The following is a 27,651-nucleotide window of genomic DNA, read 5'->3' as shown; positions in this document are numbered from 1 at the left end:
TTAGTACTTACAAATAATGGCTCTTTAATAATACTGCTGGTACGTGATACAATAGCAAGCAGCTACAGAGAGAAAAACATGATTCCTTCTACTTTAACAGTGATAGAGCATCAACCTAGCGCCTTGGAAATCTAAAAAATTGTATCTACGTCTACACACACATCTATATTATAAGTATGTAAAATATATGAACAAATACAAGGACCAGAAGGAAACAAAGGAAGAAAAAAACCCAAAGTTTGTTGGGATAGGGGATTGTGGGTCTACCATTAACATGTAATGAATACCTTTATCTCATTTTATAGTAAATTACATCATGATACTGGTAAGATTGTTTTATTAATAACATCCAAAGGATTACAATTTTTTTTTTTTTTTAATAGAGGTAATGGGCATTCTACCACTGGGCTATACCCTACCCTTCCCTTAGTTTTTATACCATCCGTTACTTTTCTCCTATGAATGACTGGATGTTTACTAAGATTTAGTGAGTGTTCACAATGTGCACAGCATGACTAAAAATGTACAGGATTTAGTGCCTCTGCTCAGGAATTTACGTGCTAAAAAAACCACATGGAGGGCCGCTATTTTCAAATTAGTGGGAGAAGAAATTATTAGTATTAGCTTTGCTTTAGGAAACAATATCCATAGCTTACATATTCCATAAGAGTTGGGACTTGAAGGGACTTGAATAAGGGGGTTATGTGGTGAAGAAAAATGAGAACTAATTCACGGAATAACAGAATAGAAGAATAAGCAAAAACTGTGCAATGCAAAAGTAGGAGAAGGAAACAAAGGGGTGAACTTCACCCTTGATAAAAGCCAGGGAAATGGAACAGGGGAGAGAAAACCAGGACAATGATGTAGGTAGGGACAGATTACTGTTGGGCCTTCCTTGATATTGGAGGGGGTTTGGAGTGCTTGGCAAACAGGACACCTTCAAAAAATATTTGTTGAATGAATGGTACTAGGGAACCAGAGGGTTACAGACTCAAGAACTGGGGACATGGTTGAGGCATCAAATGAAAAAGCAGAATTCAGGACTGATCAGACTAGAAAGGCTAGGGGGTTAGGGAAGAAGAGGAGAACCCTTAAGTAGCACTAGGAGTAAATTAACCAATGTATTTACTTTTTGGAGGGCTAGATGTTCTGAGGAAAGCATGGTTTCTAGGGGCAAGCAATTCCGAAGGTCTTCTGCTATGTTTTTCAACATAATGTCATTATTGTCTTGAGTGAATTCATCAAAATCTCCTGAAAAAAAAAAAAGGAAAGAAATAGCTTAAAAATTTTTATTATGATGATGATTTTCAACAGAGGTACTGGGGATTGCACCCAAGACCTCGTAGGTGCTAAGCACACGCTCTACCACTGAGCTACACCCTCCCCCAGAAACAGCTTTTACAGTGGTAGTTCTTCCTGGACTAAGCGATTACAATGGATGGGTATTTTCCATCAGATAGCACCAATTTATAATAAATAAACCTTTTAACCAATGAAATACTGAAATTTGAACAAATGTTCCATTTAAAACACTGTGTTTTTCTTTTTCCAAACTGCTTGAAAATATAAAACTTGACTATTTCAGCCTGTTATATAGAACAACAAAGGCACTTAAAAATATGTAGTACTTTGACTATTTTATTTTTACTTAAGAAGCACTGCCATAAGTTTTTAGGGTCTTAAACTTACCAGTAAGTGGTTAAATATTCCTTCTCTGACCATATAGATCTTACAAGCTTAGGGGGCACATGCAGGGATTATTAAGAAGGTAACTTTAATCTGAGTACCCCTGCCTCCAATAAAATGTACCCAAGACTTCAGATAATAAGTACTGACAGCTGGCACCAACTATATAATAATTATATTTTACAAGAATCATGTTGCTCTGCTGCATTTGAACAGCAGATAAAATGGTCATTAAAACAGCACATTTCTGATGGCTGTGGGTGATCTGACAAAAAGGGGAGTGTGTGCGTGCGTATGTCTATAGCAATAAAGATGGAGAAGGTAAGAAAGTGACAGTTGGTGAATCTAGGTGAGGGTAGAAAAGCTGTGTTCAGTGTTCTGTTGTTTCAACTTATCTGTGTGTTTAAAAATTTTTTTTAATTAGCTCTAAAGAAGCATGATTTCTAAGCAGCTCATATATAATTTTAAATACAATGTGACTTCTCTGGAAGTAAAATACTCTAAAAATTAGCTAATGGCCTGAATGCCTAATATAGACTGGAAAAGAGTACTAATGAAAATATTTTACCTTTTTCTTTAAAGATTTTCTTATATTGAATTCTTGCCAGAGTAAAAGGACCTCAAGGGGATTGTGTTTTTCCTACCGTTTTAAAATAGCTGTAAAAGGAAAACAAGGAGATCCTGAAGGAAATATCATCCATCTCCACATGCCCTGCCCTCCAGTCTTTGGTTGCTTTTAAGTAAGTTCATGATTTCCTTCTTAAACATAAAATAACTCTTGTGTTGGATCAGAACGCTATTTTCGTGTCACAAATAACAATTAAAATCCTGGTAATATTTTATAGTTTACAAAGCTCATTCATATAGAAACTAGGTCATTTAAGTATTATAACATCCATGTGAGGAAGACAAGGCAAGATTCTCCTCTGACTTACAGAGGAGGTAACTGAGTCTTTGAAGTTTAGATGAATTATGAAAAGCTGCAAAGCAGGACAACAGCAGCACGAGAAATAAACCTAGGTTTTCTGCTTCTAAATAAAGGTAGTCTTCCTTTTCACTTTTTCCACTGTGTCCCATACATAGATCCAGAGGTTTTTTCTCTGCATAACTCCCCTTTGAGAAATAGTAGTTAATACGAAGATATATTATTTGGCTCCCTGAACTAATGCAGAAAGGACTTTTAGCTCTTTTTTCTTTCCTCACCCATCTAGTATGATGTTCTAAGTTGTGGCTTCAAATTATTTCCAGTAGGAGGCAGAATATAAATTATAGAGAAACAAAAATACTATTAAGATTCATTCCAAATTGTTTTAGATGGAACTTAAACAGCATCTGTGACATATTAAAAAAAAAAACAACTTTTTTTAAATTATATTTTAAAAATCCAGTTAAATTTTCTCAAGGTGTTAATTCCCTCCATAGACAGAAAATTGTCTGGAAGCCTCGGTGACTCACATTTAATTCCAATAATCTCACTCATACCAGTGGTTCTTAGCAAGTTCTCTCAATTTGTAAATGGCGTAATTGAAGAAGCCAATAAAAATCTCATATCAAACTAAGATATCAAACTAAAATCTCATAGCCCAACTTCTTTGGATTTAATTCTGTAACATAAACAACCATGTTAAGAATGCATAGTTTTCATGCCGATCGGCCTTATAAAAACAGAATCCTACGGTGGGAAGGGAACTTAGACTACAACCTATTACCAAATGGCAGACTCCATCTAGGTATCCCTGACGTATGACAGTTGTCCAGTCTTCAACTGAACATATTCAGGGACAGCATTTCTTCCATACACTGAGCCAGAGTCTGCCTTTCTGTAACATCGACTTATTTTCTCATTTCAGCCTGAGAGGAATCACCATTTTTAATGCTATATGACATTTATTGAATGAGCAGTTAAGGCATGCTAAACTTTGTGCACTGCTTTTCAAACACTGTCATTTAGTCCTAAGAATCCTACATGTGGTACTATTATCATTTCTATTTCATAACAAAAAAAGAATCTGAAGTCAGAGGTTAAGTTACTTGTCTCAGGCCATAGTGGCCTGAAAGTGGTAGAGCTGGGAAGTGAATGTAAGTCTAGCTCTGAACTGTTACTCAAGCATATAGTCTCTCTAAGGTAGTGAAGAAGGAGCTGGCCTGTCGCTACCGTAGTCTTCCCTTCTCCCTAGCTCTGAGCATGGTTACTCATGTGATGTGGGACATCACATCCTCTGAGATCCGGTTGCTATCTTCTGCACTTGTTCAACAGCCCCCCTAAATGTGGCCCTGGAACTGAACCCAATTTGGCGATCTAATTCTCTAACCATGAATACCTTAGCTTATTCTCCTCTTCTATCATTTTGTAGTGTCTAGGGCTCTGATTGCTACTGCTACTGGGTTATTAATAGACTTGGAAAGGATGGTGGTGGTGGTGGTGAAACATCTTAAACTGTCATATGTGAAGATCTAGGGAGCTGGCAAAATGAAAGATGGGAAGGGTTGCAAATTCTGAACCATCACAATACATTTCCAGCTATCACCCTAGTTAAATATGTTTATGGGAGTCAAATCCCCAATTAATGTGAGCATCACCAGTCAAAATGAGAAATATTATGAAAATATGTGTTAAATTACTCAGTCATTTAAAAAAGGCAGTATTAACTGAAGACTGAATTTGTCTTACCTCAATCCCAAGGATATCAGGTGAAAGTGAGAACTGGCACCCCTTATTCTGGACAACAAACTCTGATCCAGCTACATTCAAGGTTCAAAAGAGACTTCTTCAGTTCTAACAGGGGTTCTCCACCATGGTCCTAGTTAAGAGGATCTGTACATGGGCTTTACGTAGTCCATAAAAGATTTAAAGGTGTATGCTTGGTTGTATACATAAATATGTATACTTTTCTACGAAGAAAATTCTTAAGAGAATTTTCCTAGTAATAGGTAATATTTGTTGAGCACCATATGTAAGGCACTGTGGAAATTTTTGGCTCAAAAAGGCTAAAATTAGTTTTATTGTGTAGTGGTTGGCGAATAACTAGAAGTGTAAGACATTTTTGCCCTAAAAATGGCTATAAAACAGGTCAAAAAGGCATGATATGATAGGATTTTACTGAAGTGTGTAAAACTGGAATTCATTTAACATATCATAAGTATTTACTTTATTAAAATTAAATTCCTTAAAACATTATTTTTAAAGGTGAATAGTGCACCATAGGCATATTAATTAGCCATTTACTCCTACTACCATACATTTAGATGTAGTTATAAATGTGAAAAATTTGGAACACTGCAATGAACATTTTGGCATAAATCATCATTTTGCATTTATTTCCTTACTATAAATTCTTAGACGTAGAAATACTTAAACATTTTAAAGTCTTTTGCTATATACAGTCAAGTTTCTTTCCTGAAAGATTATACCAATTTACTCTATCAGAAAAGAATATGTGTTTTATTAAAGCCTTACAGCATTGAATATTACGATAAAAACAAACTTTGTTGTTTTAATCTGCATTTCTTTAATTACTAGTGAGGCTGAACATCTTTTAACATGTGTAATAGCTATTTCAGAATGTGTGGTAACAGTACGTTGCTTGGAAAAAGATTAAAGAAAGGTGTTAATCAGTTGCCTAAGGACAGTAAAGTTTTTCTCAAATTACATATGTAGGTGGGAAGAGAGTGGAGAAAGAACAGCTTCTCTAAAGAACAAAATTTATTCTTTAAAAATTTCCTACTTATATTTAATTAAATATATGGGGAAGAGAAGTCACCAAAGCTGACAATCTATGAATCAAATCCCACTTTTTAAATCTAGTCAGGTATCAAGACCCATCACTTTCTCTTTTGCATCCTACTCCCCTGTTTATCTTCAACTACCCCCCTCGTAGGCAGTCACCACCTCACACTTAGAATACCACTACAAAGTTATAATTAGCTCCTTGATTATCAGTTTCTCCCCACTATAATATATAGACAGCACACCTATTTTAAACTAATCTTGCTTAAACTTCACTTCTCTCCTTCTCCTTACAATTTTTCAATGTATCAAATCTCATTCTAGACTTTTAAGGCCCTCTATATCACCTGAGTCTAACCATCCCATTTTCTTTTTTTTTTTTATTTTTAATTTATTTTTAATTTTTACTTTTTTTGACCAGGGGAGGAGAGGTGGTAATTAGGTCGGTTTGTTTGTTTGTCAGTTTATTTTAGAGGAGGTACTGGTTATTGAACCTGGGACCTTGTACATGCTAAGCATGCGCTCTACCACTTGAGCTATATCCTCCCCTCTATTTTCTGTTTTCATTACTCTCTAACATCATTTTTGTTCAAGGCAGGCAAATCTCCTCAGTTGTTTTCCATATTCCTTCCTGTTCATACTGTTCCTTTTAACTCTATGACCTTGCTTTTTGCAAGAAGAGACTGTGTAAGTTACTTCACCTCCCTGAATTCTTACCCTCAACCCCTGGCCTTCACTCACCCATATCCTTACCTCTAATGACTTACGATACATAATTAAACATTTGGTTACATGTTTTCTACTACCATTCACATCATATATTACTCTGAAGTCCCTTTTCAAATTTTTAAAATTTGTTGAGGGACTTCTGGTCCCAGACAAGATGGCAACTTCTCTCACTTCCTCCTGCTCCTCTCTTCTAAATATAATTAAATACCCTGGAAATAATTCAACAGGCAACCATAAAGGATTCTGAAAACTAGAACAAAGGTAAACTCTCTAGGGACCTCAGGACTTATGGAAGGAAGGTCACTACAGTGAATTCCCTCCTGGTTTTCTTTTTATCTTCTCTGTAGCCAAGACTGGGCCCTAGAGAGGCCTCCATCCCAGAACTACCAACAGTCAGAGGTGGAAAAAAACAAAGCAAAACACAAAATAAGAAAAGCCTGATCTCTCTCTCACCGAAGACCAGTAAAGGGGAAGAACAATAGAGATGTACTGGGGAGCCCTAATCCCTACTCCACACCTGGGGCAGTGGCAGGCTGTCAAGTAGCATCAGGGGAGGCTGCTGTCTCAGGGCCCTCTACCCAGTAGGATAAAGAGACCTAGGCCTAGGGTCTCCCAGCCTTCTGCCAGGTAGCCAAGAGCAAACCAAGTCCTGTATTGCTTGTCCCCTTATCCCCACCAGTGGAAGGCAGCTCAATGACATAGGAGGTCCAGGAAACTGTCTTTTCCCACTAAGGCAACACCAGGACAAATTGATCAGGAGCCCCAGCAGGGCCAAAAAATGAAGCAGCCTTGAATAGCACTGCAAGGGCACTGAAAACCAAACTGTTATCAGAGCTACAGCCCACAAAAGTAGTCCAGAACCAACAGTTTAAATCTAAGTAGCGCACCTGGCCACTAAGGTAGAAGATTTGAAAAGGATCAAGAGTCAACTTAATATCTAAAGTAATCAGGATACAATGGAAAGTCACTTAAATCAAGAACAGGAAAAACCATAATTTGAAAATCCAGATGCTAATATCCAAATTAATCAGAATTTGGATTATAAGACAAAGATTTTAAAGCAGCCATCATTAAAATGTTTCAATAAGTAGTTGCGAATGATCTTGTAACAAGTGAAAAAACAAAATGTCAGCAAAGCAACAGAAGTTATAAAAAAAAAAAAAAGAAATTATAAAACTGAAAAAACAATCATCAAAAATTTAAAAAACTTGCTAGATGGGCTCAATAGTAGAGTAGAATTGAAGAGGGTAGAGTCAGTAAACTTGAAGACAGATCAATAAAATTTTCTCCATCTGAACAACAGAGAGAAAGCAGACTAAAAAAAATTATTGAACAGAGTCTCAATGATCTGTGGGACAATAACAGAAGCTCTAACATTAGTATCAGAGTTCCAGAAATAGGAGAAAGAACGTTGGGCTGAAAAAAGTTTGGAAAAAACATAGCTAAAAACTCCCTAAATTTGGTGAAAGACATAAACCTATACAGCTATAAGAAGCTAAGCAAACTCCATGTATGACAGACCCAAAGAAATCTACACAAGAGCATATCATAAACTTCTAAAAACAAAAGACAAAGAACAAAACTTAAAAGCAACCAGAGAGAAATCATTCACTACCTACAAGGAAACGCCAATTCAAATGATAGTGAATTTTTCATCTGAAACCATGGGAGTTGAGAACTTACAAAATTTTTAAATGCTGGGAAAAAAAGGGCCAAAAACTGTGAATTTTATATCTGATAAAATTATCCTTCAGGTATGGAGGAGAAAAGACATCCTCAGACGCAGAAAATCTAAGAATTTGTTTCCAGTAGACCTACCCTTAAAGAATGGGTATAGGAAACTCTCCAACAGAAAGGAAATCGCAGAAGAAGGCTTGGTACTTTTGAAAGTAAAGGCCAACAGAATGGTTAAAAACAGAGTAAATATTACCATAGCCATGACATGTAAACAACCTAAATGTCCACTGACAGATAAATGGATAAAGATGTGGTGTGGAATATTGCTCAGCCATAAAAAGGAATAAATAATGCCATTTGTAGCAACATAGATGGGCCTAGAGATTATCATATTAAGTGAAGTAAATTAGACAAAGAAAGACAAATATTGTATGATATCATTTATATGTAGAATCTAAAAAAAGATACAAATTTATAAACCAGAAATAGACTCACAAACACAGAAAACAAACTATCATTACCTGAGGGGAAAGGTGGGGGAGGGATAAACCAGGAGTTTGGGATTAACAGATACACACTACTACATTTAAAATAGATAAACAACGAGGACCTACTGTATGGCACAGGGAGCTATATTCAATTTCTTGTAATAAGCTATAATGGAAAAGAATCTGAAAATATGTGTGTATGTATATGTATAAATGAAATGCTTTGCTGTAGACTTGAAACTAACACTGTAAGTCAACTACATTTCAATAAAAAACAAAAAGTAAAAAAACCACAACCCAACTATATGCTGTCAAGAGAAACTCACTTTGAACATGACAGGAAGACTGAATGTAAATGGATAGAAGAAATTCACTGTGCACACATTAGTTGAAAAAACAGGAGTGGCTATATTAATATGAAATAAAGTAGACTTTAAAACAAAAAATTATTAGGGACAAAGAAGAATATTACATAATGATAAAAGGATAAATTTATCTAGAAGACATAGCAATCTTAAATGTGCATACACCAAACAACAGAGCTTCAAAATACATCAAACAAGGAAGGGAGGGTATAGCTCAAGTGATAGAATGCAAGCTTAGCAACAAGGTCCTGGATTCAATCCCCAGTATTTCCTCTAAAAGATAAGTAAGTAAAGCTAATTACCTCCCCCCAACCCAAAATAAATAAAAGCACAATACATTAAAATAAATAAATAAAATACATGAAACAAAAACTGACAGAGGTGAAAGGAGAGAGAGACAAATCCACAATTATAGCTGGGCACTTCAACACCCACCCTCAGCAACTCATAGATCTACTAGGCAGAAAATCAGCAAAGATACCGAGGAACTGAAAAATATCATCAACCAACAAGATCTGATAGATATTTATAAAATGCTTCACTAAACTGAAGTAGAATACATAGTTTTTTTCTAATTACCCACAGAACATTCACCAAGATAAACCATATCCTCAGTCATAAAACAAATGTCAGTAAGTTTTACAGAACTGAAATCATACAGAGTATCTTCTCTGACCATAATGGAGCCAAAGTAATAGTAAAACAAAAGGCAAATCTCCAAATACTTGGAAGTTAAACAACACATTTTTAAATAATAATAGCTAGTGTCATCAAGAGAGTATGGTACTGGAAGAGAACAGAGGATCCAGAAATAGATCCCAGCAAAAACACCCAGCTGATTTTCAATGATGCGAAAGCAATTCAATGGAGAAAGGACAGCCTTTTCAACAAATGGTGCTGAAGCAAAGACATCTATAGGGGGAAAAATGAACTTCAGCTTAAACTTTATACTTTATACAACAGTTAACTTGGATCAAAGAATTAAATGTAAAACACAAAACCACAATTCTTTTAGGGAAAAAAAAAACCCCAAAACCATAGGATCTGAAACTAATATACTGTTGTATAATTTTAAATAAAAAGAAAAAAAGCAGCTTAGGAAAATCTTCAGGCTCTAGAGCCAAACAAAGAGTTCTTAAATTTGGCATCAAAGAAAGAAAAGTGGATAAATTGGACTTCATCAAAATTAAAAACTTTTGCCTTGAAAAACTCTGTTAAGAGAATGAACAGACAAATTACAGACTGGGAGAAAATACTTGCAAACCACATAACTGACAAAGAGCTTATAGCTAGGATAAAGAACTCTCAAAACAACACTATAAAAATACAATAGAAAATGGGCAAAAGAGAAGAACAGACATTTCATCAAAGAGGATACACAAATGGCAGATAAACATATGAGAAGACATTCAACATCATTTAGGAAGTGGAAATTAAAACCCAGTGATATGTCACTACATGACTATCAGAATGGCTAAAATAAAAAATATTGAAAATACCAAATGCTGGTGAGGATGCAGAGAAACTGGATTACTCATGCATTGCTGGTGAAAATGTAAAATTGTACAACCACTCTGGAAAACAGTTAGGTACTTTCTATAAAACTAAAAATGTACTTACCATATGACTGAGCAATTGCCCTCTTGGACTTCATCAGAGAAATGAAAACTTACGTTAACACAAAAACCTGCACATGAATGTTCACAGCAACATTATTCGTAACAAAGGCTTAACTGGGCTGGATATCGCAGATGGCTTCTTTACTCACACGTCTCGTGCCTAGGCTAGGATGGCAGGAACATTACAGGCTGGTTGAGCATCTTGCTCTCCATAGGCTAGCTGGGGCTTCCTGACAGTATGACAATCTCAGGGTAGCAGACTACATAAATGATAGTGAGCTTTTCCCAGAGCAAGCATTCAAGAGGCAGAAAGTAGAAGTTGCCAGTTTCTTAAGTCCTGGGTCTGAAACTGGCATAGTGTCGTTTCTGCCATATTCTATTGGCCAAAGTTGTCACAGGGCCCACCCAGATTGAAGCAGAGAAAATACAGACCTGACCACTCATGGAATGAGGGTCAAAGAACTTGTGTCCGTTAAAAAAGAAAAAAGAAAAAAGAAAAAGCTTTATAGAGGTAGGATTGACACACAATAAACTGTACATATTTAAAGTGTACAATTATGTAAGTTTTGACTTGTGTACAGCCATGAAACATTACTACAATCAAGATAGTGAACATATCCATTATCCCCCAATGTCTCCTCATGCCCCTCTGGAATCCCTCCTTCTCTGCAATCCCACCCCGCAACCCAGCTGTCAGAGATCTATTTTTCTGTCACTATAGATCAGTGTGCATTTTCCTAGTTTTACATAAGTGGAATCATACAGTATGCAGTCTTTTTCAGTATGGCTTATTTCACTTAGCAAAATTTATCCATGGTTGCTGCACATATGAACATGTCATTCCATTTATTTGCCAAGTAGTGTTCCATTATAAAAATAAAGCACAATTTGTTTATCCAGTCACCTGTTTCTAATTGAGATGCCTCCCTCCTCCCTCTTTTCTTGCTATATTGTACTGGCTAGAAGCTCTACTATGATACTGTCTAGAAGGGATGAGTACAAATCTTTATCTTACCCTTGTTCTTACAGGAAAGAATTTAGTCTTTCAGCATTAAGTGGATATTAGCTGCAGATTTTTCATAGATCCCCTTAATCTGGTTGAGAATGTTTCCTTCTATTCCCAGTGTGATGAGAGTTTTTATCAGGAAAAGATGTTGGATATTGTCAGATGCTTTTTCTACGTCTTTTGAGATAATCATAGTTTTTCTTTTTAGTTAAATAGTGAATTACATTTATTGATTTTCTAATGTTAAACCAACAGTGCACTCTGGGATAAAGCCATTTGTTCATGATATATTATTCTTTTTACATATCATGGTCATTTTTAATATACAACAAATGCAATAAAGAGAAAAGTACAATTATTTTTGCTTATTTGATAGAAAACAATCTATTTTATTTACCTCATATACTTGATAACTCTCAAATTCATATGGCTTTAATAAAGATTGGAAAAACTTTAAGTTAATGTGGAAACTTCCTTAGCAGTAATATCATATAGAATTGGAGTAGTATGCCGTTTCACAAATGTAACTAGATGCCAGGCTTTGTTTTTCAGATTTGTGGGAATTTCAAAGGAACTCTAACAGCTCTGTAGCTGCTGCTCAGTGAAGATGTATTTAAAATAGAGGACACAGAGAAGCTTCTAAAAGCTTCTAGGTACCTACCATTATCTTCTTTAAGCATTTAAACATTTTCTTAATGATTTTATTAATTTTCTTACAGCAAACCTAATTTTCTATCCTTTGTAACTTGATTCTTAATAGAAACTTTCATGAGTTGTTGGTTTGCCTTCCTTATTTGTATGTGCTTATTCAGGGAAAACTTCAGAGGCTTCAGAATAGTGTTTGTTAACAGGTATATATTCCAATGTAATTTTTAATATGCTTATTGGGGACACCACTTACAATCCTGGCTCTCAGCTCCTTCACTTAATGAATTGCAGTCACTCTCCTACACTTTGAAAATTAGATCAGGAGCCCACTTTACACATACACAAGAAATAGAGAAGAACAGATGCTCTGCCACAAGATCAGAATCAATGAGCTGAGGTCCTGATGTTTTTGTTTTTGTTTTTTTTTTTGCTCCTTTTATTTATTTGTCGGTGAGGGCAGTTATCTTTGTTTGTGTGCTGTGCCCCTCAGACTTGGTTCGTCCTTTGGTGCTCATTTGTTTCCTAGATCTTTGGCCTACACTGTACCAAGGTAAATGTAGGCTCCTACGTTTTTTTTTCTACATTTTCAGTTTATATCATACACTGACATGTGCTTAGCTCTGTCTTGGTCCAAGCTTCTGGTTCTACCAGCCTGATCCTAAATGACCCCAGGTCTTGGTAGGATAATTCCCCTAGTCCTTCAGAGACCAAAAATATTATTCTTCCTTTTGTGTATTTAAAATTATTGTGATTTTACCTGTTAGCAATATATCGATATTTTTGTTTCAATAAACTCTACAAAACTTCAAAGAGAGTTATAATTATTTAAGGGTCAATGCAAATGTCATACAAGTAAGACATCATGCAGTAATTTTTTTTCTTGGAAGAAGGAAATTAATTAGGAAAATGAAAAATGATTGGCAGAATCTTTTGTATTGTATTTCATTAAAAAGTACACTGTGAGTTTCAGTTTGGGAAGATGAGAATGTTCTGGAGATGGATGATGGCGATGGTTGCACAATGTAAATGTACTTAATGCCACTGACATGTATGCTTAAAAATGGTTAAAACAGTAAATTTTATATTATGTATATATTACCACCTAAAAAAGGTATACCAAAAAATTATACTATTTTTTAAGATCTATATTAAAACATACTCCTTCATTTTAAGCTAAGTGACACTCTCATTTCTTAAAATATTCATGTAATAAACATTCTTCAGAAACTCTGTTTTCTAAATTGTTTAACAAATTGCTTGAGTTTTTCTGACTACAAGGTCTGCTGGACAAAGGCACAGAACTTGCTGTTAGAAAAGTAAAAATGCATTCTTATAGCCAATGGTATCGGGTCTTCTTGCATACAAACTCATCATCCAAAACAGGCTTTCAAGCTTTCTAGATTTTGAAAAATGGAGTCTTAAGTGATGCCTCTAAAACTGGAGATTTAGATTACAAATGGCTCTACAATACTGAAATCTTGAGGGCAAGGATGTTTTAGTAATTGTGCAATTGCCAGAACTAGGCAGTAGATGGCATTTTTGTAGGCATGTGTGTATAAGTATGAAGGTACGGCTTCGGTTTTCTCTACTTTCTAGGCTAAATCTCACTATCAGATGTGGAAATTAATGTCAGTTTGGCATCTTACCTAAAATGATTCTCCAAAATGTGTAGTAGTAGTAGCAGTAATAATAAATAATACCCAAACGATTGATTGACTCTCACATCACAGAGAGAGCATTCTAGGATGAACCTTAGGGATGGAAGACTAAAATTGGGGGTCATCAGCAAATAGGAATATTTCAAGCCATGGGTCTGGATGAAAATAAACATGGGAATCCACGTTTAGGGTACAGAAGCAGAGTATGGTTTGGCATAGTTCTCAAACAAGGAATATCCTATCTTCTTGTGTTTTCACCAGGCTTCACTTTGTCAAAACAGATCTATCCCATTTTTCAGTAACTATATCTAATTACCACATTTCCAAGATTCTAACTTGTTCTTTCTATTATTACTATTATTCATTTTGTTAACAGTTTAAAATTAAAGACCCTTTCCTCCCCTTTTCTCTTCTCCCTCTCCCCACCTCGGAAAAATTGTTATTAATTGGCCCATTTTACTTACAATTGAGAAAATAAATGCACTAGCTGCATGTGATTTTGCCTACAGGGTAAAAACTTCCAGCTCTTACAGCCTAAAACTTCTCTTGCAAAGGGCTTCTTCGGGTAGTATCCTACTGGTGACCTCAAATTTGTGGGAGTAATAGGGGGCTAGCCCCCCCTTTTTTCTTTCCTTCAGAAAACAGATTAGATACAAGGCGGCTCTAGAGCTCGTCTGAAGTCTGTAGCGGGATCACACAGAACCCACAGCCAGGTCTTCCAGCACCCAATCTTAAACTGGACTTAACCTACCAAGCTCTGAGATGTGCCCGTCTCTATCTGCCCCGCAGCAGAGCAGAGACCAGCACAAACTACCCCATGAAAGGCTTCTGGCCTCACCCTCAGTCCCCAAGGTCAGCGCCCACAGCATATCCTTGCCCTAACCGCCTGCCTCAGGTTCTGATCGCTTACGGGTAGTTCGCATCCACTGGATCAGCTCTGGGAGGTCTGCGGGAGCCACCGTACGTAGTAGCTGCAGTACAGCTTGCCTCGCGGAGCGGAAATCCATGTTGGAGCAGAAAGCTGAGCAGGAGAAAGGTTCGCACTGCGCAGGCGCAGGCAGAGGCGGGTCCAGACACCTGATTCGGCGCGGGGTGGAACCCGCCTCCCTCGGCTCCGAAAGGCCTAAGTCCCGCCCCTTCTATGGAGTTCTCACGTGCTTTCGGGAATCTCTACCTTCCATCGCGTCCCCATCTGTCATAATTCTCTTCTTTAACTGGTGGTGCTCCGCCAGGTCATTTTTTCTTAAGGTGGCGCCTAGCGGCCGGACTTCTTTCTTGAGATCGCATCCCTAGAGAGCCTCCGATCTTAATACTAACTTTAATGCCGCAGTTATTGAGCGGTAGAAAACTGCCAAAAGCCAGTCAAAGCAAAGAAACATCTCAATAAACCCTTTCAGTAAAAGCACTGAAGGAACGCGGCGGGTGCCCCGGAAGCGGAAGTGTGTTCTCTTCAAGAAAGGCTGGACTACGCCGAGTGGTGACGTTTCCTCATTGGGCGGAAGGTTCGGTGGCAGTCGTCGGTCTTCCAGCTGGTGGGAGTTGGCGTCGCAGTGCTGGGCGCTGGGACCCTAGTTGATATAGTTTGAGAAGTCGGGCCGTGGGGTCGCAGCTGTCTGATCTTCCTTTTCCGTGGTTTCCTCCCACGGCGTGGGGCTTCGCGAAGGACTCCCCGGCCCCTTTGGGCCACGGCGGTAGCGGTGCTTTTTGCGGTAAGTGTCTGCTTTTTCCCGCCGCAGACTGCGGACTAGCAGCTAGGAGCAGCCCCAACCCTGCTTAGGAAGCCAGACACTCCGGAGGGAGTCGGCTTCCTTGACCACTGGCTGTCGTCACCCAGACAGAGGTGCTCCGGCCCTTTTTCATGTGTTGTCCCCATCAGAAGTTTTGTTAAAGGATGCGCTGTGACCTTTTAATATTGTCTCCGAATTTACCTGAGCCAAATTAGACGTAAGCAGTTGCAGGCCTGACTCTGTTCTGCTGACTTGACCAAGAATTTAGATGTGGTTACTTACCCGAAAATCTCCTGCCGTGTACCAGATTTTATTTTTCCATGTTAACTTGTGCCTAATTAACGCAGTGTCCTACATATAGTAGGCGTTCAACAAAGGAATAAGAAATATCAGTCCATTGATGACTTAAAATATGCTGATGGCTCTCTCCGTAGCGTATGGCACTATTCTACTGACAATTTCTTGAAATTCTTTCCCCTCTTGGCGTTCTTGGTGCTGTTCTCACCTAGTTCTTTCATATGCTTCATTGAACAAAATATTTACTCATTCTTAACCATAGGGATACAGAAATGAATGACGAACCCTGGTATTGAGGAGCTAACAGTAGTACAGTGAGAGAGAGGCACATAAACATACATTATATCAAGATGAGTAATGAGAAACTGTAGTAGGGTATAAAGAGCAGTGAGAGCTATGGAAACACAGAGAAGAGTGTGCTCCTTAGATTTGTGACCCTGAGCAAGTTTCTATTCCAATCTCGCCTCAGTTTCCTCACCTACTTAATAAGCCTCGTATGAGGATGAAAGATTAGGTAACATGTTTGGTACAGTGCCTAGAATATAGCAGTGGTGGCACCAAAGAGGAGGGGACTATTTCCTTCAAACCTCTTTCCCTTGATATTTTGATGTGGTCAGTTAGTATTTTCCAACTGAAAATAAAGTACTGTGCAAAAACATCTTCAAGCTCTCTTTAAAACAGATAACTCCTGTAATTCTCCCTATCTGAAAATTCTGGACCTGCCACTGGAATATAGTAAGATAACCATGAGTGGTAGCTTTTTTTTTAAATTGATATTCTTCTGTATGTCTTTGAAGAGAGAAAGAGAATTAGTAAAAGCTTCTGTCCTTTTGATAATTTTCAGTTTTAGTTGACTCTCTTTTAATTGGCACTTCACCATCACTATAACCCAGATGCTCTCCTTGAGAGTTCTCTTATACTTCCATGGTATTATCCTTGGATGCCAAGCATTTCCACATCTTTGTCTTTAGCCTCTGTCTCATGAATAACATAGTTCCTTGGTTTCTGCAGATACAACAACTCTAACACCAAATTCACTCTCTCCAAATGAACGCCTATATACTCAATATCCAGCCTAGTATCAGAACATTGCAAATAACCTTTAAAGCCCCTTGTACCTTTTCTCTTTAACTTTCAAACCAGCTTCTCATTTTGCCTTCCATTCATTGTTTAATGGCATCACTAGCTGTCTGGTTATTCAAACTAAAGACCTTAGAGTCATTTTTGCCTTCTGTTTCTCTCCATTCTCCATAGCCATTTGGTCATTAGGTCCTATACATTCCGCTTTACAGTTAGCCCTTGGCCTGAGCCCCTTCCCTCCATTTTGTTCTGCTCCCTTACTTCAAGCCCCCATCTCTTGAATAGACTTGTGGAGTATGGTTAGCATACTTGCTTAGTATCCTTATGCATAGTATCCTTGGTCTCAAGTTTTTCTCTCTTTAATGTATTTGCTACATTGTCTCTAATTTTTTAAATTATAGAACAGATTTTTCATTCCCCTGTTTCCTTTGAGGAGTATTGCTTCATGCAGTGATTATTAACCCTGGCTGCACATCAGTATAGCCAGTGAAGCTTTTCAAAATATAGATGCCTTGTTTTGCTCTCCTAATCAAGAATTAAGATGAGGCTACTTCCCGGAGAATCTTCTGATGTTACCATCCTTGGAGATTCTGATTGAGTATTTACTTTTTCACTGACAGATGTTAGCTGCATATCATGGAAATTGCCTGTTGCTTGAGCATATGCCTCTTATCCCTCCTCATCCATATTTTCAGTCTATATTCTTTTCAACTTCAAGGCAAACTATTTCTAGGGAATTCTTTTGACTTAGTTTTAATTTTCCTCTTGGTAATAGTTTTCCATAAAGATTATTTTTATGATTGACCTGATAGGCAAAAAGTATCTTAAAGAAATGACGTCCGGTGTATTTGAGTATTACCATTGTTGCTAATTGAATTTTTGGTATACCTCTTCTGCTATTGAACCATGAAGTGTTGCAGTGGTTTTATTTTTAATAGTAATATGAGTTTTAAAAATTGAAAACAGAATTATTTTTAATGTAGAGAGAATTTCCTGATGCTTCTTTGGTGCAAACTTAAGGCAGAGAAGTCAGTGGTGGTATGAGGCATAATTTATCTTCTGCAGTTAACAGAGGAGTCTTGTCTTCATTAACTTGATGTAATTTATTGATTGAGAGAACTTTTCTCATGCTGGTAGAATTCCTGGAGCACATAGTAGATGTTTAATGAATGACTAAATGGTACAAGTGGCAACTCTGTCTTAACTTCTAGTATAATACTACTCTAATTTTCATAAAGAGCACTTTGAAAAATAATTTTCCCCTTGACTTAAAAAATAATACTCTTAGGGGTATGGGTATAGCTCAGTGGTAGAGTGCATGTTTAGCATGCACAAGGTCCTGGGTTCAGTCCCCAGTACCTCCCCTAAAACAACAACAACAAAAACCTCTTAGTACCAAAAATTTGGAAATTACAAAATGATATAAATAAGGAAATGAAAATTACTAGTTAGTCACCATCCAGAGGGGCAAATGTTATTATTTTCTAACAATTTTACTGAAATAAAATTTGCATACCATAAAGGTCACAGGAAGTGTACAATTCCATGGTTTTTAGTGTATTTACAGAGTTGTGCAACTATCATTGCAATCAATTTTAGAACATTTTCGTCACTCTGTGAAGAAACCCCATACCCATTAACAGTCTTTCTTCATTTTCCCCCGATTCCAAAACCCTAAGCAAATGTTAATCCACTTTCTTGATTTTTCTCTTGCGACATTTCATGTAAATGGAATCATATGTGGTCTTTTGTCACTGGTTTCTTTCATTTAACATGTTTTCAAGATTCTTACACGTTGTAGCGTGTATCAGTACTTCATCTCTTTTTATTATAAAATATTATTCCATTGGTGAATATGCCACATTTTAGTTATCCATTCATGGGTTGGGGGATATTTGTTTTTTCTTCCCCTTTTGACTAGTATGAATAATGCTGCCAGTGACCATCAAGTACAATTCTTTTATTCGTGTGTCTTCCTTTTTCTTGGATATACCTGGGAGTGAAATTGCTGGACCATATAGTAACTCTGGTTTAAAATTTTGAGGAATTGCCAAACTACTTTCCGAACGGCTGTACCATTTTGCATTCCCACCAGCAGTGCATGAGGGTTCTGATTTCTCCACATTCTCACCAACACTTTTTATTGTGTCTTTTTGATTATAGCCTTCTCAATGTGGGTGAAGTGGTCTCTGATCGTTCCTTTGATTTACAGTGTCCTCCAGGCTAATGCCCCATTTTTTGGATGTTTGTTTATAGACAAAATATGGATTATACGATATATGCAGTTTTGTAATCTGCCTTTTGCATTTAAGCATATTTTTAACATTAGCAAGCATATTTACAAAAGATTTTCCCTCATTTCTACTGCTTTCCTCTTCACTCCCCCCAAAACCATAATTCTTGTGAAAACTTGCCTAAATTATATACATAAAAAATAAAATCTATAGGAATGTATACCAAATTATGATTGGTGGTTATCAGGAGACAAAAGTGGGTAGGGTTAGGGGCATTATATCTTCTACCTTTAATATTTCTGTAATGTTTGAATTTTTACAATGAACGTGTATCCTTTTGTAATCATAAAACATAAAAGTGAATTTTTCCTTGAAATATACCTAAATTTAAAAGTCATAATTAACATTATGTTAGTTACTCAGATACAATCATTTTACCAAATAAAATACTAATAGGCCACTTTGTTAAGTAATTTAATTTTACGTGGTTCTACACTATGAATAAATATGCTATACAGAATTTCAAATATATATATATATATATATATATACATTTAGTGCTATAGTCAGGAAAGCAAGTATTGGTTTGGGCTATGACTATTTTATAGAAAAGTATATAATGTAGAAGTCATTTTTTCCAAAGATATTTACTAATATTAGTATATTTGTATGTTTAGTTCTTTAGTCTAATATTGAACCAATAAGTTAGTCACTGACTAGGGCTTAAAACTCTTTAATAGGGGTTTTCATTATAATAAGATTTGAAAACTCTAATCATTAGAATCTGTTTATATAATCTCAAATTAAATCAGACAAGGTTCTGGCAGTAGTATTTATAATTGTTTATGTAGAGAAAAGTGGCTGTTTGAACACTCCAACTTCTATTGAAGGTACATGTAATTGGCACTAAATGTTAAAAATTCCATGTGGGTGGTTCCTGACTGGTGGAGCAGGCACTATAGTGGTGTTCAGAAGATTTCTAGTTTACTCACACTTCAGATAATATTATAGGGAGAGCCAATTGATAGTCATTCAAGAAAAGAAGGAAGTTAATGCTGTGCCCTTGCAGACAGTTTTATACATATTGTCTCATTTAATCCTCACAACAGCCCTTCAGGGTAACTACCTTGATAATGGTATTATCTCCATTTTGCAGGTGAGGAAAGTGAGGCTCAGAGAGATTAAGTAACTTGCCCAAAGTAACACAGCCAGTATGTAACGGAGCTGGGATTTGAATCCAAATCTGTCAGACTCCAAAGCCCATGCTCTTTCCAGTAGTACTTCACACTGCAGCAGGTAAGTATGATACTTGCCTTACTTAGGGCACCCCAAACTTGGGCCTGTTTCCATCACCGCATTATCCAATTCTTAGTTAGCCTCCTGTTAGGAGAACATATGATAGGCCAAAATCAGTCCTTGTGCATCCTGATTGCAGTGGTACTTATCAGTTCTTTCTGGACATCTCAGGTATTACTCTTCTATGAAGAGGAATGTGCACCTGTGCTTTCAAAATATAATTTTCTCTCTTAAGGTATAGTAGCAAAATTTGTCCCTGGAGTTTGCCAGCAGGAATATTCAACCCTATTGCTGAAAGCATCATTCATATTTAGGACCTAAGGCTGTGCAGCAAAGAGACTGTGGGAAGTCATTTTGGTTTTTTTTAGAAGGAATAGCCATTCCATTCCCTCACCTGCTTATATTGTAAAATTGTTGTGAGGGTGGAATGAGATAATAGATGTTAAATTGTATGAAGAACTAACTATACAGTAATCTCTTACCTTTCCAATAGCCCCATCTAGGTAGAGATTCTTCTTTTGTGAGACTCCAGTACAGTTATACACATATTTACTTCTGTAAATCTTTTTAGTTAGCCAAGAGAATTTTGAGTGAGTGTGTTTGAATTGTGTATTACTCCAATTTGAGATATCACTTAGCAATTAACATTAAAAAAGATACTTTGCATTTTACTGTGCATGTTAGAACAAGGTGAAGTTAATTTTTAAGAATCTTATTGGAAATTATTTTTAGGGAAATTCTGAAAATTCATAACAGATAATGGCAAATGAATATTGATTGTATAATATCAATTGTCTGGGTCATTGATTTTCTTTTGATTTGTCATGGTATCTTCATTGGTTTATTTTAGTGGTCTTTAAGAGATACTTGTAAGGCCTTTCATGACTTTGGTTCCCTAGTCTTGCTTTTCCCCTAAAGTCTTAAATATATCATTCATCTATAAAGCTTATTTTTACTAAAGGCTTACTACATGAGACTGGAGAAATAAAGCAGTAAGCTCACAGGAAAGAGCAAAAAAGGGAAAAAATCCCTGCCTCATGCAGCTTACATTTCAGTGGGGTATAAAGACCACAAATAATATACAGTTGACCCTTAAACAACCGTGTTTGACCTCTGTGGATTGACTTATATGTGGATTTTTTCAAGAAATATAGTATCAGTATTTTCATTTTGCAGATCTTTAAATTAACTAAGTATCGGGGAAAGTTGGTGTTCAACTAGAGATCAAATTATATGCAATCAAAAGAACTAGGGTTTGAGTTGATTCTATCCAAACTGTTTCAACTTCCTGCTCTTGAGTGATTTGTCAGTTTCTTTGTTTTTGAGGCAGAGATAGCAGTACCAGATTTTCAGGGATTTTCAACTAGGATAGTGGAGGGGTCAATGGCGCCACTAACTTCCTTGTTGTTCAAGGGTCAGCTATAAGTAAATTATGTTAGTTGGTAACAAAACAATGAGAAAAAATAAAGAGAAGGAGGTTTGCAATTTTAAATAAGTTTTGAGGAAAGTCCTCACTGAAAAGTTGCATCTGGACAATAGCAGTCTGAAGGAGATGAGGGAGGGAGCTATATTGTTAAGCAGAGGATGAACCTGCCAGCTAGTACTAAGGCCCTGAGATGGAAACGTGCAGCATCAACAGCAAGGTCATTGTGATTAAAATCGAGTTTGTGTTTGGGAGTACCTTATTGTCCATTCTAAGGACTTTCTTTACCTCTGCATGAAGTGGGAATTTGTCGAGGTTTTGAACAGAATTCTAATACCAAAGTTTTCAGAACCACAACCTTGGAAATGCAGGGAAAACACTGTATAAATAAAAGGTATTATTAGATATTGTTACTTCTCTATGGAAGTACAGGTTTTTGTAACCAGGCAAATATATTAAAAAAAAAAAAAATGAAGTCAGAACATTCCCTCACACCATACATAAAAATAAACTCAAAATGGCTTAAAGACTCAAATATAAGGTATGACACCATTAAACTCCTAGAAGAGAATACAGGCAAAACATTCTCTGACATAAATCATAGCGTTATTTTCTTAGGTCAGTCTCCTAAGGCAAAAGAAATAAAAGCAAAAATAAACAAAGGAGACCTAATCATACTTTAAAACTTTTGCACAGCAAAGGAAACCGTAAACAAAATGAAAAGACAGCCTGCGGACTGGGAGAAAATATTTGCGAACGATGCAACCAACAGGGGCTTAATTGCCAAAACATACAAATAGCTCATACAGCTCAATGTCAACAAATAAAAAAACAAAGAACCCAATCAAAAAATGGGCAGAAAAAAAAAAATGAGAAGACCTAAATAGACGTTTCTCAAAAAAAGACATATAGATGGCCAACAGGCACATAAAAGGATGCTCAACATCTCTAATTAATAGAGAAATGCAAATCAAAACTGCAGTGAGATATCACCTCACAGGAGTCAGAATGGCCATCATCAAAAAGTCTACAAATAATAAATGCTAGAGAGGGTGTGGAGGAAAGGGAACCCTCCTACACCGTTGGTGGGAATGTAAATTTCTGCAGCCACTATGGCAAACAGTATGAAGTTTCCTTAAAAAACTAAAAATAGACTTACCACATGATCCAGCAATCTCACTTGTGGGCATATATCTGGAGAAGACAAAAACTCTAATTTGAAAAGGTACGTGCACCCCAATGTTCACAGCAGCATTATTTGCAATAGCCAAGACATGGAAGCAACTGAAGTATTCAAGGACATATGACTCAATAAAGAAGTTGTGGTTTATATATACAACGGAATACTACTCAGCCATAAAAAAGAGGGAACTAATGTCATTTGCAGCAACATGGATAGACCTAGAGATTATCATACTAAATGAAGTAAATCAGACAGAGGATGACAGATACCATATGACATCACTTGTTTGTGGTATCTAAAAAATGATACAAATGAACTTACAAAACAGAAACAGACAGATACAGAAAACAATCTAACGGTTACCAAAGGGGAAAGGATGGGGAGGGATAAATTAGAGTTTAGGATTAATGGATACACACTACTACGTATAAAATAGCTAAACAACAGGGACCTATTGTTTAGCACAGGAAACTATAGGTATCTAGATATATCTAACTATATATCTTGTAATAACCTATAATGGAAAAGAATCTGAAAAAGAAAATGTATATATGTATAGCTGAATCACTTTGCTGTACACCCAAAACTAACACAACCATTGTAAATCAACTGTATTTCAATACAATTAAAAATATATATACTGCCAATAAGTACTATGTAAGGAAAGATATATTGGAAAATCTTGCAGAATTTTATTTTTAATTTAAAAGAGCTAGTCAATTTGGGATCATAAGAGTTAACTAGAGTAGCTTTTTAAAATGGAGGATGATCTGTTTATGACATGATCCCTAAAAAAGCTAATTGTGGTGTCATAATAAGGATGGTATTCCTGGCAATGCAGTGGTAAGGGAGATGAACTGAAACATCTGAATCTTATTTCCTACCTGAAGAATATTTACTTAAGCAATAATAATTTAGTATAATGAGTATGGGATAGAAATAAAAAGTCCTGGATCTTTTCTATGAAGTGTATCTTACTCTTTCAGGTTAAATAACCATGTAATTGTAAAAAAAATTATGGTAAGTACTTTTTTTTCATTTCCATCAAGTGCTGGTAGTAATTGTTTAGGTTCTAAATTACCGCATTTTACCTGAATGGAAGTTTAAGTGTTTAATGTAAAGCTCAGCTTGGAATATCTCTTTGCCAGTGATAGGTCCTTGAGTGCATTTTCCCTTCCTGCTTTTCTTGACTTCCCTCATCTCTCCAGTTTCTCTGCGTTGAATTAGTCAGCTCTTTTGTCATCCTGTTTCTCTTATTTTTAATCTCCTGTATACTCTATAGGTAGGATCTAGTCTAGCTAATCTTGGTTGACTAAATTAGACCAGGATAGTTTGGAAGAGTTGCCAAAACAGCTATTTTGAACAGTGAACTTTTCTGCCAGCATTACTTATATTGGACAATTGGTATTTCTTAATGTGGTTTTTAGAGTCCTTTACAACCTGTGTTTCCTTCTAATTATATAGCCCTGTGTCCTGACCAGAGTGTTTTACTCACTGTCCTCCCCAAAAATTCTCAACAATCTATAAGTACAATACATATATAAGGTGTAAGTATGTGCCAGGCTTTTCCATGTCTCCATTTCTGTTTATGCCAGTTCACCTTCTTCAGTTTCCCTTTTGTCCTCTTCACTACCTATCCAACTTCTCCCTGTATTTCAGTATTAAATTTGTGTTTAACCTCTCAGTAGAGCCTATTCTGTCTACTTGAGCCTATTTTTTTCTCCTTTGAATATTTACAGAAATAATCATTTGTAGTTGGCTATAAACTTTCATTGCTAGCTTTGAACTAGTACTTTACTGGTATTAGTCAAGGTTCTCCACAGCAACAGACCAATAGGATGTATGTATAAATATATGCACAGGTATAAAAAAAAGATTTATTATAAGAAATTTATTATAAGGAGTTGGCTTATGTGACAAGTCCCAAGATCCACAGGGTGAGTTGGCAAGCTGGAGACCCAGAGAACTAAGCCAATGGTACATTTCCAGTCTGCAGTCTGGCAGGCCTGAGACCCGGGAAGAGCTGATGTTTCTGACTGAGTCTGAAGGAAGGAAAAAACCCATGTTCCAACTTGAGGACAGGAACTAAAAGTCATACTTGCTTACTTACCATCCATGAGTCCTTGCATCCTGACTTAAGTGTGGTAGGTACATCTACATATTTTATAAAACCGTAACATTTTAGTGCAGGCAAGTGCCTTTGAAGTGGTTTTATTTTACAGTTGAGGAATCAAGAACAGCTTTAAAATAGGAAGATTTAAAAATATACCTCTTTCCTTGGTTGTTAGAAGTATAAAATAAATGAGATAATGTGATGTGTATGATTTATTTATTTTAAAACTTTTTCATTTTTTTGCTTAGAGCATAGATCAAAATAGTTTACAGAAAGAAAAATACCATATGATATCACTTATATGTGGAATCTAAAAAAAAAAAAAAAAAGACAAACGAACTTATTTATAAAACAGAAATAGACTTGCAGACATAGAAAACAAACTTACAGTTACCAGAGGAGGAAGCAGGTGGGAAGGGATAAATTGAGAGTTTGAGATTTGCAGATACTAATATGTATAAAATAGATAAACAACAGGTTCATACTGTATAGCACAGAGAACTATATTGAATATCTTGTAGTAACTTATGGTGAAAAAGAATACGAAAATAAATATATGTATATGTATGACTGAAGCATTATGCTGTATACCAGAAATTGACACAATATTGTAAATTGACTATATGTCAATAAAATATATATATATATATATATATATATATATAAAATAGTTTGCAAAGTCATTTAATTAGACAGTATTCCTGGGTAGAGATTTCACCTTTTTCTTTTTCTCTCTGACCCTCTTTTCATTTTAAACAGTACATGACACATTAGCACTTATTCATATTTACCAGTATGTCCAAAGTGAGGGCGGATTTAATTTGACATCATGTCATCATTTCTTCAAAGCCTATTATATGGAATTTGCTGATTCATATAGAGTATTCTAGTTATGTAATCAAAGATAAGGCATCATAACCAAGTGGTAGGTTTAGCTTTTGTATCTGGCTATATTGAAACTGTAGATTGAGGCTATAGAAGTTGAAGTTAACAGTGTCTAAAGAGTAGAGTACTTTAATTTGAACTTACTTTTCTTTAAAAGAACTCTTCAGTTATGGAAACGGATATTGGTTGTTTTCAAATGTTTTTATTTACTTTTTTCCCTTCCTAGATTTTCTTGTAATCACGTCTTAAAGCCTTCAAGATGGTACTAGCAGACCTTGGAAGAAAAATAACATCAGCATTACGCTCACTGAGCAATGCCACCATTATTAATGAAGAGGTATGTAAAATATGTGAAATATATGTGATTGCACATCATCACTAGCATTGGAAGGATAGGTTATTAGTAATCTCTGTGTAAATACTTCTAGATAAAAATCTAAAAATGGATACACTAGTATATTTTTATTGGGTGATCGACTATCTTCATCTCAACTTTCTACAGAGAATTAGCAAAAAAACCCCACCTTAACTTGCATGTAAAAATAACATGCATTTGTACTTGAAAAATGGCTTAGATCTGAAAATATACTTTTACTTTCTCCCTTGACACAGGCCTAAAACTTTAGTTTCCTGCTTCTACCTGACTAGGCATGGGCATATCTGACCTTTTCTCCTTGACTTTTATTTAATATTCTTATAAAAGGATAGTATTTCTGTCTTAGCTACTTCGATTCATTTTCTCTGAAATCCTCATTCAGCTTTTGGGAAATTTTGTAAGCTGACTCCTTGTATGGTATCTGAAATACTTTTTCTCCTGGTTTTATTATTTCAAATTTAAGACATTTTGCTCCCATTCCTCCCACCCCCAACATTGTATCTTAATGGTTTGTCAATTGAGAAAAGACAGGATGTACCAATGGAAAAGTACTGAATTTGGTTTTAGAAGACCTTGTTTAGAATCCCACCTGCTAGCTGTGTGATAGAAATTTGAGCAAGTGAACTTCATATTTCTTAATGTATAAAATGAGAAAATAGCATTTACCTTTCAAGATGGTTTTAAGGATCAAATGCAATAATAGATAAAAAGTACTTTCTAACTTAGGGGTTTGAAAAAAATTCTAATATAGTATTTGGTATCAACACTTTAATAAGCTAATGAAATTAAATAATTTGGGGACCATCTTTGAACTCCAGCCTCTCACTTAACAGCAACTGAAAGTCAGTTTCACATGTTTGTTTATTGGAAGAACCAGGATTATAATCTTTTTTCTAATTCCTCACCCAGGGCTTTTTCAAATAATTATTATTAAATAATAAATCATAATTTAAACCATTGTTTAGTCTTTGGAATTCAGAATAAATAAAACAGCAGCTTTCCAAATAGTTTTCCCTGTTGAGTAACCCTCATGCTGTTTGTGTTTATAGTAGAAAAAAAAAAAAAAAAAGAAACCAGGGAGAAGAGCTTGGTGAGAAGTAAAATAACAGCTGTTGCTTGAATTGGCAGCTTGTCTGTTCTTGGTACTTTGCTGCTAGGGAATTAACAAGGAGAAATCCTTCTAATGAAAGATCAGTTCCATTTTTACCAGACCCCTTTAACGAGGAATAGAGAAGTCTGATAAACCTCTGTATGACATGTAGAGGAAGTTGAAGGTGAGACTTCATTCAAAAAGTATTTGAGGGCCTACATTTTTGCAGACATTTTTCTAGCACCAGGGATATAGTGTGAACAAAATAGACTAAAATCTCTGCCCTCATGGAGCTTATGTTTTAATGATGTAAACACATTTCCTTGAATAGCTAAGGCCTCATT

At 36.0% G+C, this 27,651-nt stretch overlaps 2 protein-coding genes across 11 annotated transcripts in view; one reads left to right on the top strand and one right to left on the bottom strand.

Annotated features, from left to right (window-relative positions):
- LOC105079149 (uncharacterized) overlaps positions 1-14,982 on the bottom strand; it is a 35,050-nt gene extending 20,068 nt beyond the window's left edge. For 3 of the 5 annotated variants that reach the window (XM_045504940.2, XM_045504941.2, XM_045504945.2), the window contains exons 1-2: positions 14,514-14,759; positions 1,130-1,251 (exon numbers count right to left, since the gene is read on the bottom strand). In XM_045504940.2, the coding sequence (XP_045360896.1) occupies positions 1,130-1,251; positions 14,514-14,610 (219 nt within the window). In that variant the 5' untranslated portion in view covers positions 14,611-14,759. The other 2 variants (XM_045504946.2, XM_045504944.2) reach the window with 2 other exon arrangements.
- A 31-nt stretch (positions 14,983-15,013) lies between these two features.
- The window catches only part of LOC105079148 (signal recognition particle subunit SRP54), a 68,355-nt gene continuing 55,717 nt past the window's right edge, over positions 15,014-27,651 (top strand). For 2 of the 6 annotated variants that reach the window (XM_074365654.1, XM_010967853.3), the window contains exons 1-2: positions 15,014-15,312; positions 26,068-26,178. In XM_074365654.1, coding sequence (XP_074221755.1) covers positions 26,101-26,178 — 78 coding nt within the window. In that variant the 5' untranslated portion in view covers positions 15,014-15,312; positions 26,068-26,100. Of the gene's footprint in view, positions 15,313-20,097; positions 20,238-23,829; positions 23,864-24,832; positions 24,988-26,067; positions 26,179-27,651 lie in introns of all 6 variants that reach the window. The other 4 variants (XM_074365651.1, XM_045504938.2, XM_010967854.3 and 1 more) reach the window with 4 other exon arrangements.

The sequence above is a fragment of the Camelus bactrianus genome, chromosome 6 (genome assembly GCF_048773025.1).
Source record: "Camelus bactrianus isolate YW-2024 breed Bactrian camel chromosome 6, ASM4877302v1, whole genome shotgun sequence".
Lineage (NCBI taxonomy): Eukaryota > Metazoa > Chordata > Mammalia > Artiodactyla > Camelidae > Camelus > Camelus bactrianus.
This window is presented reverse-complemented; position numbering and strand designations above follow the sequence as displayed.